This window comes from Chionomys nivalis, chromosome 19, assembly GCF_950005125.1.
Source record: "Chionomys nivalis chromosome 19, mChiNiv1.1, whole genome shotgun sequence".
Taxonomy (NCBI): Eukaryota; Metazoa; Chordata; class Mammalia; order Rodentia; family Cricetidae; genus Chionomys; species Chionomys nivalis.
The window spans coordinates 19,543,335-19,559,094 of record NC_080104.1 but is presented as its reverse complement, the minus strand read 5'-3'; the positions used below and the strand labels follow the sequence as shown (position 1 = coordinate 19,559,094).

Sequence of the window (15,760 nt, the reverse complement as noted above, 5' to 3'; positions counted from 1 at the left end):
GCTGTGTGTGTACATCTGCAGTAACAGCAGAAAGAAGAGAGACTACATTATAAATAGGCAGAAGACCCAACTCCTGAAAAGCTGTCCTCCAACCTCCACATATGTGCCCGTGCATGAACTTGCCTGTGCACATGCATGTCCACACACACACCAAACAAACAAATCTTGGCGCTAAGAGGTTTGTCTTGATATGTCCATCCGTCGCTGATTGTGGATTTCATCTTTGGGAGTCTGCTTACTTTACTAAAATTTACCTGTAACCTCCAAATTCACACTTGACTTTCCACAGTCGTACGCAGGTAAAAACCTTGGTGCCAGCTGAGGTGAAACAAGGCTCTGCCTGCCTTCCTGTTTCAGTTCTCACACCATAAACAAATCATCCCCATTGCAGTCTATTTGAGGCCATAGTTTTGCATTTTGTGATGTTTATGGGATTTCGATGACCCCTAAGTATTTTCCTGAAGTGCTACCTACGGTCCTCATCTTGAGAAGGATACAGTGTGCTAAATTAGAGAGAAACGGCATGACTTCAGTTGCCTCGTTTGGGCATGAGCTCCAGGGCTGTTGACCGTGAGTTCAATGTTAATGAACCAACAGTGTGTATTAAATATGTATTAACTAGGGTGTCCTTTAGAAACATGCATAAAGCAAGGTTAAACGTTGGTCTCTCGGTGACATGTGACTGGTTTGTAGTAACCCAGTTCTGTATTTCTCTTGGACGTGGTGTTTCCGTGCTTGCTTGCAGCAGTTCCATAGAATTGCCATAAATGGGAATTGACTGTATTTGCAGGGCTCAAGCAAAAATGTATATAATTCACATACCAAATACCTGCTTCCCTGGCTTTATTTGTCTTACCTTGTTTGTTTGTTTGTTTTAAGTGTAATGACTCTCAGAGTTAGCTGCAGGCTAGGATGCTTTGGGAACTGGACAAGATGCTGATGAGCCAGCCACTGCGAGGGTCTAGTTTAGTTGCCTGTGGGGATGACCTGGATATAGAAAAATTTCAAGTTCTTTTGGGGCATCCGTCACAGGCGTGGTTGAACAGTGGTGTTCCACACATAGAATCATAGTGCTTCTGAGTAAAGGATGCTGGCCAACTTAAAGAGGCCCTCTGGGGACTCACGCCCCTGAAGGCACACAGCTGCTCCAGGGACAGGACAACAGAAACCACAGCAGAAGACTTGGGGCACTGACCAGAATACTCGCCAGCCCCACTCAGGAGATTCAAGACAGGGGAGGATGGACTCAGAGTAGATGGGTCCCAAGGCAAAGGCCATTAGTGGCAGAGGCCGGCTCCCACTCGAGACTGGGGACTTGTGGTTAAATGAATCAAAGTGCATTTCATTAAATTCTTATTCAGTGAGCAGTACCTTCTAGATGGAGGCTGCTTATTTGTTTCCAGGCCACACACACACCTGAAATAATTACACAGAAACTATATTAATTATAACACTGCTTGGCCAGTAGCTTAGGCTTCTTATTAAGCAACTCTTACATCTTAAATTAACCCGCCCCCCCCTTTTTTATTAATCTGTGTATTGCCACATGTCCGTGGCCTACTAGTAAGATTCTATGTGTCTTATCTCCTTCGGTGGCTACATGATGGCTCCTTGACTCTGCCTTCATTTCTCCTCTGTCTGCTTGGAATTTTTGCCTTGCTCTATTCTGCCCTGTCATAGGCCAAAGAAGCTTTATTCATTAACCAATAGAAGCAGCACATATACAGAAGGAACTCCCACACCAGTACCTGATCACTCACCTCGTCTGAGTTAAGCTGTTTGGGAGGGCATACAATGAAAACTGAGGTGATGGGATTCCCTGCCTTCTAGGCAGCGATGTCCCTCTGTGTGGAAATGATAGCACAACAGAGGATGGTATGGAACTGCTGCCTGTTAAAGAGTGACCTTCTCTAGGAGTAGCCAGAGGCCTTGCAGAGTGTTCACAGTTGAGGGGCTGCATGATGGATGAGAGAGAAAGATATTGACAAGTTGTGGGGAGTAGCAGAGGAAGGGGAATGTATGAGTAGAATCTTTGGGCTTGAGCCAAGCTTATTATCGTAAGGAAAAAGCAGACATTTGAACTGGATGGAGGTCAGGAGTGTAGAGCAAGGTCATAAGGACCAAAGATCAATCCCTAATTTTATTCGTTCTTTCCCTACCAACTTGATAGAGCACACATAGGCATGAACACAGATGGATGAAGTCTTTGTACATAGCTACCTATAAGAAGTAAATGATACCTAGCTAGAGAGTAACAGCAAGTCCTTGTCTCCTTAAGGGAGAGGATTGACCCTGTAGAGTAGGCTAAGGGCAGTCATCTGTCCCTGGCATGTCTAAGCAGCCATCTTTCACTTGTCTCCACACTGATTTGGGTGTAACCTGGTACATTCCCACTTCCTGCATACAACTGTCTGTCCTCCACATTGGAGGAGACCCCATAACTCCTGACTGAAGAAGTATCTTCAGAGCCTCTGGGGAAGTGGCTTCTCTTCCCCTGACCTCATGCATGTCTCTCAGAGTGTTTCTTGGTCCTGACTGTAGTCTGGAATTTGAAACAATGCAATCAAGATGGCCGCCACCCCAGTCTGTAGTATGCAGCCGAGGAACTGCACATAGCCATGGCTGTATAGACAAGGAATTTGACTCGGGGTGTGGGATGACTTCCTCGTGGTTACGTAGTCAGCAGAGTCAGCATTTGAACATGGGCAGTCAATTCCTGCAGCTCAGCTTCAAACCCCCACATTTGGTCATCTCACCCAGCTGTAAACGGCCCCAGTACTGATTTGACTACTAGAAACCAGATTGGAACCACAGCCATCTAAAGATAGTTTTCATAAAAGCCAAACCAGTATGGTGGGGTTTCAGAGGTCCGTTCCCTGTTCAGTAGAAGGGTAGGTGTGAAATTAGCAGCTGCAATCTACTGCTTCGGAAACTTCAGGGCTGCTGTCCAGGGTGCAGACAACTGAAATGACTGGGAAGTCGGCTTCAGGGCCTTTAAAGGGTGTGACCTTCCACAGAGCTGGGAGTCCAGAACTAAATCAATACGTGAACGAGTGAATGGCAGAATGGTTTATGCTGCCCATGGTGGACACAGCTTGCTACATTCCATCTGCAGTGAACACAGTGTAGCCATCATTTGGGGCCTAGGATTGCTTTGCTCTTTAGTGCAGGTCCTGGGAGGGGTGGATCAAAACTGGTGCTTTGGGGTAGGTGAAAACCAAGTATCCAGGAGTGGGAGGACTGACTACAGGGATGGGCCCCAGGGCAGGGAACAGCCTCTTCCTGTTCCTTTTGATGTGGCCAAGAAAGTAAATAGGAACTTTTCTCCTTTGTTTTCCAGGTCACAGCCAAGACTGCCTTCCTATTTATCTTACCTCAGTATAACATTAGTGTGCCTACAGCAGGTAAGGAAAGCCCCGCTCTTCATCTCTTCAGTCCTCATAACCCTGACTCCGTGAAAAACTTCTCTTTTGTGCTCTACCTGGGACCTCTTAGATATTACCCCTCAGGCTCCAGTGTTTAGGTGGCTGGGCGCTTCCTTCTGTTCTCCACTGAAGGACCAGGAGAAAAATACTGTGCCATGGGGTGCTAAGTGTGCCTCTGGCTCCTTCCTTTCCCAACTCTGACCACTGATCAAGAACACGGCTTCCTATTTAAAGTTTTCCACAAGGGAAGTGGGTCAGATGTTGTACTTCTATGGAATACAGAAACATGGTGGGAAGGGAGCTCTGTATTGTGACGGGGGTGAGATTTGGAGTAAACCATGTCTTCACACAGAGCCATCTCATGAAGGCCACTGACCATAATTGTCACATCACAAACTGACCTGCATCCAATATTTGCAGGGACAGCAGAAGGCCTAGCTGCCGTGGTTCCAAGTCACGTTATCTGCGCTAGCCACGTCCAGTCTAGTTATGGTGCTCCAGTTCAAGGAGTAGCGTGGCTGCACAGAGCAGAGCAGGGAGAGAGTGGGGGGGCTCGTTCTAAAATTGCTAAGTTGCTGCTCTATTCCAAACAGTCACTGGCCCAGAAGTTGCTGTAAACCCAGAGTGCCTGCCCAGTTGCCTTCATCATCACTGTGACCAAACCTAACAGAAGCAGCCTTAAGAATGAAAGGGTTATTTGAGCTCACAGTTTCAGAGGGTTCCTATCGTGGCCATGCGGTTCTCCGTACTTGAGCCACAATGGTGGCAGAAACATGCGGCAGAGAAGAGCTGTTCAGCCCATGACATGAAGGAAGCAGAGAAAGGGTGAATACAGGAAGGGGCCGGGGCAAGATTCCTGCAAGGGTCCACACCCAGGAATCTGCTTCCAGGAAAGCCTCTGCTCACCATTTCCCAGTGAGGCCATGAGGTCTGACACGGGACCGATACACAGGAGCCATGCTCCCCCAGTCTCCAGGCGTTTCTCCACCTATTCAAGTAAATGGTCAGGTTAAATCAGCACAGTCGCTGGAGTTGTAGCCCTTGAGATATTTTTTATCCCGAGAGCATCAGAGAATATATCTCCCTGTGTATGAACTCCTCACTTTTTAAATGTTGGCAGCTAATTTTGTAAATGCCACGGGAAGTTAAAATGCAGGAATATCAGCAGAAACAAGTCAGTACATCAGCTGGCCAGAATCAGTTTTGGGGCCATGTTTCTGCAGCCTTCGGGTTTTGGGGACTCAGCTTTGGAATCAGGTTTTCGTCCCTCTCACCCGTAAAATACTAAGGGCCCCTTGAGGAAGGAAGAAGGGAGTTTTGCTTGCCAAGTCTAGGTCTCCTCTCATCATTTGGTGTTAGGGGAATGGTCTTGACATTTATATCAGGGTGCATTATCTGACTCCACCAGGTGTACCTCAAGGATTTGGGTGGTGGGGGAGAGTAAATGGGTGACTCTTTGGCCCATGAAGGGTTAGCCATGAATTTTACCTGCGCTCATCCCTGCAACCAATGGAGTCAGACACTTGACAGAATCCTTGCATCTGGGTATTATACTACAGTTCCCTTTCTGGAGAGTCCAGCTGGGAGACTGTGGTAAGAGAGGAAGAATGTTCCTCACTGTGGGAAGAGAAACTTGAGAGCATCTCTCAGCCTGGGGATCCAGGACATGCCATGGCCAGACACACGTGCATTCCAGTGCACACTCCAGTACTGGTGGGCACAATAAATTTGTTGCTCAGTCCCGTGTGGTCCAAGATCAAAGCCAGGTGTCTTTCACTGCTGTCACCTGTCAGTTGTGAGATACACACAGAATCAGTTGTACTTCCAGCGAGCAAGTTATATATTTATTTTTTAAGATGTGGTAGAATAGGTGTGCATAGTAGTTTTCCCTAGTAGCTGGGCACGTTCCACTGTATCTAGCCCCAAGTTTATTGTATCAGGTTTTAGATGGATGGTTGTATTAAGTACATTCACATTGTGCTGCTTTCTATATCGAGAACTCTTTTCATCTTGCAGAACTGAACTTTTAATCCTTAAACAATAACTCCCTATAGCAACCACCATTCTCTTTTCTCTATGAATTTGTGGCAATAAGTACCTTATATGCATAGAAGTGTCGTGTGTGTATATGTGTGTGTGTGTGTGTGTGTGAGAGAGAGAGAGAGAGAGAGAGAGAGAGAGAGAGAGAGAGAGAGAGAGAGAGAGAGGGAGAGAGATAGAAACACAGAGAGAGGTGTGTGTGTGGGGAGAGAGAGAGAGAGTGTGTGTTTAGATTTTTGCGACAGGGTCTCCCACAGTTTTAAGCCAGGCTGACCTTGAACTCAAGGCAGTCTTCTGGTTTAGCTTTCCAAGTGCCAAGAATACAGGGGAGTCATAGAATCATATATTATTTAACCTTTGGGTACTGGCTTAAAATGTAAACACATGCCCTGCCCCCATCTCAAATGCGTTTACACAAGCATTACATAAGTCTTAGAGAAAATGTGTACAATATAGACAAGAAGATAGCAATCACGTATGACCCCATCACTCAGCAAGAACTTCCATTCAGTTCAATACTGATTCATACCATGAATGTGATGGAGCCTCCCCATGTGATAATAGTTGCTGCACTGTGACATTTTGAAAATCTTTAAAGTGAGCAACTAGTTCACCCTCCCTTCTTTTGTCCCCTCCTTTTCTTTCATCTGCTCCTTTCCCCTCTCTTGCACCCCTTTTCTTTCTTCTTCTGGAAGAGGGCTCTTAATGAAGCTGGCTTGGGTGGGAACATCCTGTTTTTCCTTTTCCTTTTCTCCTGAAAGTTACACACAATTTTAGGCGTTCCCTTAGCCCCATTGAACTCTGAGATAACGACGTTTCTCAGAATGACAAGAAAGAAATGTGGCCTCATGACAATATCCCACAACTGCTACCCACGCTTGGGCTCACTGGCTCCGGTTTTCTTTCTCTCCTAATTAAAAACACATTATCTCATGTGTATAGTGGGTCTCCATGTATGTGTGTCTGTGTACCGTGTATGTGCAGTGTCCTCAGAAGCAAGACACCGTCAGATACCCTGAAACAGGAGTTACTGACAGTTGTGAACTGCCATGTGGGTGCTGGGAATTCAACCTCAGGCCTCTGGACAAGCCACCCATGTTTCTAATCCCTGAGCCATCTCTCCAGCCTGAATTATTATTTATAAAATTAGCTTCTCATGGGCTTCATTAGCATTATCACACGTTTGTGTCATTACGCTTTGTTCTTACTCAGCTCTCTCTCCATGGTCTCCCCCCACATGCCTTTCTTTTCTTGTTCTCCTCCCTTCTCACCACAGACTCCCTTTGCTTTCCTGGAACAGGTATTATATTACTTCTTTCTGCTTTCATAACACACACACACACACACCTATGTAAATTTAAATATAGGTTCCTTGGAATTGTCTTGTTTTCTTTTATTTTTAATTTTTTTTTTAAGACAGGGTTTCTCCATCATAGCCATTCTGACTATCATGGTGGAGTCTCAAATCAGTTTTAATTTGAATTTCCTTAGTGGCTCAGGATGTTGAACATTTTCTCAAATATTTTTTCCTTTCGTGATTCTTCCTTTGAGAGCTGTCTGTTTAGTTCATGAGCCCATTTCTGATCGGATGGTTGGGGTGGGGTTGGATGTTTAATTTTTGCAGTTCTTTCTTTATCCTAGATACTAATCCCACGTCTAATGCATAGTTTGCAAAGATCTTTTCCCACTCAGAAGATTAATTTGAGACAGGGTTTGGCTAGGTAGCCCTGACTGAGCTGGAACTCACTAGACTCAGCAAGCCTTGAACTTGCCATCATCCTTCTGTCTCTGCCTCTCTGGTGTTGGGCTTACAGGTAGGCACTAATGCAACTAACTGGTTTTTAAGTTGTGTTGCTGTAGCATGTGCCTAAGGCATCCTTTTAACTCCTTGTTGGGGACCTTAGACAGTAAGCAATGCCTCAACCATCCGCTTCACAGTCAGGAAGACAAGTGTAGACTGTTTCAGGCTAGGCCCAAGCCAGAGCTGCCAGGCATAAAGAACTTCCTATTGAGTCTTGGGAGTGCGCCACCATCATGGGTTCATTAGTTTAATTAAGTTAATTGTTCACTCTAGGCAAATATTTCTGTATCTCTCGTATGCCGGCCCTAGTTGTAAAACAATTTGAGGAAGATATGGGTAATAAGTAAGCAGATAATTATAATTGCAACAGGGTGATGAGGGAAATACACAGAGCTACAAGGTGAAGAAAAAAAAAATAAAAGCCTAGTGACGTGTCCTTCCAGAAGACTGACTTTATGGTGGGGATGGAGAACATGGAGTTGTGAACATAGAAGATGGGGCAGCCCTAGCGGAGGGGTGTCGATGTCGAACTCTCTAGAGAGAAACAATGCCGAGGGTGTGCTAGTGACTGAGTGTAGCCCCTGAGCCCAGAGAATCCCAGGGTTGGCGTCTTCCAAGGTGTGACTGTTGAACTCTGCTCCTGGAAACCTCTTTTGGGTTTGTGTGCCCTGGGTGAAGGTCCATTAGAGAGCCTACCAGATGGAGGGCTTCTGGGACTTTAGAAAGGGCAGAAGGGATGGTTCAGTTGTCTCTCTCACGTGGAAATCTTACCATTTGGGGCTATTTGCAATGTGACCAGCCCGGCATGGTAATGCCTGTTTGCCTGGCTTGCAGGAAAGCAAGCTTCTCACAGTACAAAGGCGTTTGACAATAGCAGGTTTGTTAAGGTTATGATTTCTAAATCCCTACTCATAAATCTCCTTAGGAGCTGAAGTGCTTAGAAATCTATCCTCCCCCCTTCCCTTTGGTATAACCAGAGAAGCTCTGTCTTCTAAAATCTCCTCTTTATAATGTATATGTCATGAGGTAGTGTTTAAAGTTGGATTTTGGTAAAGTGGTGGCTTTGTGTCCCAACAGTCTCAGAGCCCCCTCTTCCCTACCCCATTGAACCAACTCCTTCCTCAGCCTTTCAAGCACTGGGAGAGAGATGTGCGCTCCAGGCTTAGTGCTCATTTGTGAATCCCTGGGTTGTCCTGGCTGGGGTTTCCAGGAACCCAGCGCATCCACGATATTGAAGAGGCTCTTTCTTGACCAGTTTTTCCCTGCTGCACTGGTTTTTCCTACTCTCTTGTCTCCATCTGCAAGAATCCCACTCTCCTCATGAGTAAACCTAGCTGCCTAATCACGAGTCATTTATCATCTCTCAGTTTGGAGTCTTGACAGCTGAGATCCATGGGACTCGGCCCTCCCTTTGAAGGTGTGAGGGGAGATCTGTTCCCAGCTTCTTTCCACATCAGTTTGATGTGCTGTTCCAGCCTACATATATCAGCCGCTGTCAGATTTCCTTAGTCCACCATGGATCATTGGCATTGTCTTTACTCTGTAAAGACATCAGTAAAGGGCCTGTTTTCAAATGAGGTCACATCCTAGCGTCCTGGGAGCTAGTATATCAAAGTATGAATTCTTGGAGAAACACACGTTAACCCAGACCACATTCTAGTTGCAAGATAGACTAGTTGCAAATTGATGGTTTTGTTGCATTGTGATGAGCAAATGAGGCTCCTGCAGAGGTGACCACAACAGTGACTGGGAGAGGCTGCAGTGCCGATCGTGCTGACATTCTAAAGGTTGACATTAAGATTGACAGTGATAGAACAGGAAGTTCCACCCCCCCCTTTCAAAACCAAATCCCAGCTCTTCTTGCTACCTCTATTTGGCATCCTATCAGGGTTGCCAAAGTTTGCAAACACAAAAACCAGGACTAATTCCACATAAACACATTTCAAAACTATAGCTCAAGTAATGCATGGAACACAAATACAGAAAACATAGTTATGACTATAGGAAATTAAAGTGTTTTGTTTTGTGGGATATGAGGTCTTGTTGGGTAGCTTTGACTGGCCTGGTATTTGATCACCCTTTAGTCCAGGCTGGCTCAAACTCACAGGAATCCTCTTGCCCCGACCTTCCTGGTGTTGAGATTGCAGACATGTGTCATACACCCAGCAGAGATCAATCATTGTTCATATGAAATTCAAATTTAACTCCATGGCCTGGATTTGTTTGTTTGTTTGTTTTGTTTTTGTTGTTTCCTAATCTTAACTTCATTAGACACTTTGAGTATGACTTTCTATGTAGAATTCCACAAAGTATCTGGTATCATGGTCAGAAATATATAGACTATAAAAGGTCGGGAAATAACAGAGGTTTGTTTCTTCCTATAGATTACTCCTGACCTGGTAGCCTCCCTTCTAACGTAGAATAGTTGAGCTTCTGGGTCCCAGCATTTTTTTTTTTTTACATGGTTATTCGGGTTATGTCTCTGAACTGCTAAATGTTTCCGACAAACTGTTTAACATCTAGGGCACACCCATCCTTTGCAAAATGGGGACCGATGGTCATTGCCTCAACTCGAGGTCCCCTGAAGTATTTGCAGCATAGATTTTCTATGAGCTAAGACCTTTAGTGTGACCTGGGAACTCATTAGAAATGCAGACGTTTGGGCCTCCTATAGCAGCACCCACCTGTAGCAAGATCTCCAGTGAAAACCATGGAGGGGAGACTGTGCCCAGTAATGCTGGATAAGTCGAGTGTAGATTATGCAGGTAGCCTTTCAAATGTTCCTGTGCTCGCTCTCAGTGGTGAGATGGGGAGGGCCATTAAGTCTAGTTACTCGTCTGGATCTTTCTTTTCTCTTTGAGTTTGGTTTTCCTGCATGTCCTAGTTACTTCCCTACTGCTGTGAAGAGACACCATGGCCAGGAAGAAGAAAGTTTATTGGGAGCTTGCTTATAGTTTCAGAGGATTTGGAGTTCATGATAGGAATATGGCAGCAGGCAGGCGTGGTGCTGAAGCAGTAGCTGAGAGCTTACACCTGATCCACAAGTGATGGCAGAGAGGGAGGGAGAGAGAGAGAGACAGACAGACAGACAGAGAGACAGAGAGACAAAGAGAGAGAGCTAACTGGGAATGCTGTGGGCTTTTGGAACCTCAGAGCCCGCCCCCAGTGACACACCCTCCCAACAAGGCCACACCTCCTAATCCTTTCCAAATAGTTCCAGCAACTGGGGACTAAGCATTTAAATATATGAGCCTATGGGGACCATTCCATTAGAACGACCACACTATAACTATTTAATGGGGGTGGGGTGGAAGAGGTGGCCACTATGACTGAGTAGATTTGGGTTTCAGCTGGGGTTACAGATTCCCAGAAGTCATGAACACATATGTGGTACAATGTATGTGCCACATACATTTTTACGCCAACTTGACACAAGCTTCGTCGTCTGAGAGGAGGGAACCCCAATGGAGAAATTGCTTCTATAAGATAGGGATGTGGGCAAGTTTGTAGGGAATTTTCTTAATGCGTGATTGATGTGGGAGGGCCCAGCGTTGTGGTGCTGCCTCCCTTGGGCTGATGGTCTGGCCTGTTGTAAGAAAGCAGGCTGAGCAAGTCATGGGGAGCAAGCCAGTAAGCAACACTCCTCCATGACCTCCAGGTTCCTGTCCTGTTTGAGTTTTGCCCTGACTTTCTTTAATTACTGTTTTCTATAGTGGTGTGGAAGTGTATGCATGGTGTTTCATCACAGCCATAGAAACCCTGGCTAAGATAGGGTAAGGGAGTCCTGGTAGCTTTGAAAGTCCTGAGCCTGCCTGCTGCCCTACTCAAAGAGCTACAAGGCTGGTATGGAGGGGTCTCTTCCAGAGCAAGGCTTATTTTACAGTGGCTAAGCTGATAGAGCCATCCTACCGTGCTGCCCATTTCTGCTGGTTTGGTCACTAGTATGTACCATGTTGTGTTTTGCAGCAGGAAGAGGTAAAAAGCCCTGTAACCCCCTACACCATACCTTGACTATTGTTTTCTAGCTTTCTCTGGAATGAGTCATACCGCCCATGAAAACAGCCTCATTCAGCCCAAGTTTTTTGCCAGGGGATCTGAACGACTCTTGTTTTTTCTGCTGGCCAGCAGGTGTTTGTTGTCTCCTGCCTGTGTCATACACTTGAAAGCTTGGCCTCACATATCACACCAAGCCCTGCTGTAAGATGAGGTCAGACAGAACAGAAAAGGGAAGGACAGGTGGGCAGCAGTGCCTCTGGAGCTGCTTAGAGTGAATGTTCTCCAGCCCCAACCTGTGACCCTTACAGCTGGGGGCGGGGGGTTTGGGCGTGGCCTGGTCCTGTCATAGTGGGCAGAACTGGGTCCCGAGAGTTGATTGGTGTTCTCGAGGGTGACCAGGCAGGGCAGAGAGAGGCTGGGCTGTCTGTACCTCATACAGAGCCCTGGTGCTCAGAAAACTGTAGAAAGGCTGGGTTTGTCATTGTAGAGATGCCAACTTTTGAGACACAGAGCTGGCTTTGTCCTCACCTTGTGCTAAATGGCTACCAAGACCACTTTTGACTCAGGGTCCCTCTAAATGAAGAGAAAACTAAAGCAAGTCCCCCACTGTGTCAGCTATGGGAAGCCTCCTCCCAGGAATTATGGTCATGTCTGGACTTGATTTTCATTTCAATAACTAAAATTTAGCAAGCAAAACAACTCTTCAGAAGACAGAACAAATCATAAGCACTCGGCGTCCTGATGCTTCAGACACTGAATACGTCCATGTAAATGTTGATATGTCACCTTCCAGGAGAGACAACATTCCATCCAATTCCCTGTCTTATGCCTAGAGATCCATGACAGTGGTTCTCAACCTATTAATACAGTCCTTCATGTTGTGGTGACCCCCAGCCATAAAATTATTTTCATTGCTACTTCATAACTATAATTTTGCTGCGGTTAGGAATCATAAGGTAAGTATCTGATATACCACCCTGGTGAAAAGGTCATTTGACCCCTAAAGGGTCGCAACCCACCAGTTGAGAGTCGCTGGTCTCTGCCCTTCAGTGTGGCACTTCTGCAGGCTTATTTAGCTCTCTGAGCTGCTGTGTTGACTGACTTGATGCTTGAGATGGATGGGAACACTGGTGTCTGACTGTTTCCTTCCTTTCCATACCCCTCTGACCCGGACCCCCACTGCTCAGTGTGATATAATTTTGGTTTTGTGGTCTTTACTTCCCTGTATCTCCAGATTGGAACTTTCTTATGGTTTCTTATGCTATCAAGCTGGGATATTTTCTTCTAGTCAGTTGTTCTTAAAACAATAATCTTTTAGTCCTTCAAATTAACACATTTGTTCAGATTGTTATTTTTGCGTAAGCCCTGATTAACTTTTTAAATTTCACACGTATAGAAAAACTCTACCTTTTGTTGCTGCTGCTGTTCTGTGTGATGCTCAAAGAAGTGACTTTTTCTACCTGACTCTTGGTGGTCTTTGCCTGAAGTCTGTCCCCAGACATGATGTTCTGCATGGTGATAGTCTCCTGAATGGCACGTCATGTCCAGGGTGTCACAGGAAGCCCCCGGCTGTGGATCAGAGGGATCAGAAGTGCATGCCTGATGCTGAGGAGTCCTTGATAGATTTCCTTCCAGCCTTACAGAAAGTGCTGGTTCTTCAAGGAGACAACCCAGAAGCCGTGACCTTCTACTCTTGAACCCTCTAGAATCTTCTCTCATCCTCGCTACTTCTTTTTATACTATAGAAAACATCCTTTGTCTTCTTACGTTGCTATCACATAGAAGAAAATAGATTCCAGAACATGCAATAGGAGACTGAATGGTAGTCAGCCAAGTCTTTCATTTTGTGACCCTTGTGTAGAGAGAGAATGTGTTTCTTAAGGCCGTAGTTACAAATACCACAAGGCCCAATTCTGGGGTCTAGCAATCTGAATCTGTGCTGCCATCAGCGGTGATTCCTCCTGCACCTGTCAGGGAAAGAGCCCTTCTCGTTGGTTTGTGGGTGTGGATAGCTGCTACCTCCTCGTCTCTTCCTGTCATCTTCCTCCTGTGTGTCTGTCTCTGTGTTGCTACTTCCCAGGTTTTTGAGGACATAAATTATATTGAAATGAGTCCCCCACCCTAATGACCTCATTTTAACTTTTCACCCCCGCATACATCCTATTCCAAGTAAAATATTATTGTGAGGTACTAGGGACTCCAGCATAATTTTTGGAGGTGAAGGACACAGTTTATAACCCATAGCTATGTGTATGTATGTCCATGTGTATGTACACACATGCAGTCTGAGAACCGTTTTGATTGGGAGGTCAGAATCCTGCTCCTGAAGACTGTGTGTGTATCCCTGCATATATTCTAGAGCTTTCTCTCTCCTGCCGTCTCAGGGAGTAGACGAAGCCTTCAGGACTGAAGGAATGTCCTGTACCTCTGACATTTGAAGGGCAGTCAGAAAGCCGAGAGGCCTAGTGAGGAGAGGATGGGTTTGGCCCCTGGCTTCTGCGGTTGCGGCCCACTCTAGCTATAGATCACTTCAGTAGAGTTCCTTTTGCTCTGAGCCCCAGCTGCCATGTCAGTAAACAGGGATAATACTCGGGATCACAGCGAGGCATAAATGATGTCATTTACCAGACACGCTCCGTGTAGCGCCTCGCTAATGAAGGGCTTATAATTGCCACTTGCGGTATTTATTCTAAATGAGTACATAGGACTGTTCTGTTCATCTTCTTTCTGTGGGAAAGGGTAATAATAGCTCCATCTATTTGCACAGCACTTTACAGTTTTATAAGCTCTTTATCTATTTTATTCTTTGAGCTTTGTGGTGAAGGATAGTTTTGTTTTATTTTTAGGGTCTTTTGCATATTTACTTTTAGTTATGTGGATGTATGAGAGGTAGAGTGGGGGTATACACACGGGTGCCGTGCCCAGGAACTCCAGAAGAGAGTTTTAGATCCTCTGGAGGTGGAATTTCCGGTGGTTGTGAGCATCCGATGTGTGGGTGTGGGAACCAAACTTGGGGTGTTCTGAAAGAGCAGCAATGCTCTAACCACTGCGCTACCGCATCAGCCCTGACTTTTTTTTTTTATTTGTTGCCATGGAGGGTGCCATGTTGCGTGTGCAGAGGTCAGAGGGCCAGTTGGAGGAGTCAGTCCTTACCTTTTCCTCCCGATCCATCTCACCTACTTTATTGCTTGATGGGGTGGAGATAAGGTGTCCCACACGGGCCCTGAATTCCTCTGTTCCTCCTGCCTCTGTCTCCCAGACTGAGATGACAGGCATGCACCACCAGGACCCAGCAGGCAGTTTGCTTTAGCCTCACTGCCCACGTGGGTGACTGAGTCAGAAAGACGTGGATACATGGTGGCAAAGAGCAGCTCTAGAAATGAGCTTTAGACCTTTTTGTGCACGGCCTTTCATGAAAGAGTAAAACAAAATAAAGCAACAAAGTGAAACATACCCCCCTGTGGCTCTGCAAAGACACCTCAAGTGTAGTCTCTTGGGGCTCTTTCTCTAAGCAGCCCTGATGCATTGCAGTTCGAGCCTCCCTTGCTAAGCTAATACTTGGGACCAGGGTGATCCAGATGTTCAGTGTCTTCGGTTTGAGGAATATTTGCATATATGTATTAAGAAGTTTCAGGAGGGGACCCATGTCTGAACTAGACTCCATTTGTGTCTCCTATTTACCTCTCATTCTCTGAGAGTGATTTGCACAGTATTTCTAGTGTGCTTGAATTTTAACCACAGTCTCACGGGAGCTCAGGCATGGAATTTTCCAAATGTGGCTTCGTGTCCATACTTAAAATTTTTCAGATTGTGGACTTGTGTATGAAGAATACTCAGCCTGTGTATCTATGCGTAGTTCCCTATAGATGAAAATATCGCAATGCTGTTGTACTTTTGAAAGTTTGAAAGCAGCGCTCTGGTTTATAACCAGGAGCATATGCCCTGCCGACCATGGGGCAAGTACTAGCAAGAGGGTAATAAGTTCCCAGAAGTAGAATTGTTATATCAAAGGCTCAGTGCCTTTGTAACCTCAACAGCAATGGCCACAGGACCCTCCGTGAAGATGGTGCTACTGTGCACTCCCACCAGCGCTGTGCGAGCAGAGATCTCCCCACGGCCTCAGCAAGGCTGCATTGTTAGAATTGGGACTCTTGCCCATCTGGTCAGGTATGAAGTGTTAGCTCAGTGTGGTTTTCATTTACATTTTTCTGGGTGGAGCCGAGCATCATTTTCAGTCCTAAGAGCTGCCTGGTTTCCTTTTTCTGTGAACTGTCTGTTCATACACTTTGCCCATTTTTCTGCTGAGTTTTGATCTTTCGTCTAAGTTCCAGGAGCTTTTTACATTCTGCAAGATGAACCATTTGTCTGAGATCTGGAAACATCTGCCCCAAGAGGTTGTTTAATGCTTTTCCTTTATTTTCTTTTAATTCTGTCTGTCTGTCTGTCTGTCTGTCTGTCTGTGTCTGTCTGTCTTTCTCCCTCCATCTCTCCACCACAT

The 15,760-nt window shown here is 45.8% G+C and overlaps 1 protein-coding gene across 1 annotated transcript in view; it reads left to right on the top strand.

Annotated features, from left to right (window-relative positions):
* Positions 1–15,760, top strand: part of Tram2 (translocation associated membrane protein 2) — a 71,081-nt gene that overhangs the window by 37,624 nt on the left and 17,697 nt on the right. The window contains exon 2 of the mRNA XM_057751953.1: positions 3,341–3,404. Within this exon, the coding sequence (XP_057607936.1) occupies positions 3,341–3,404 (64 nt within the window). The remainder of the gene's footprint in view (positions 1–3,340; positions 3,405–15,760) is intronic.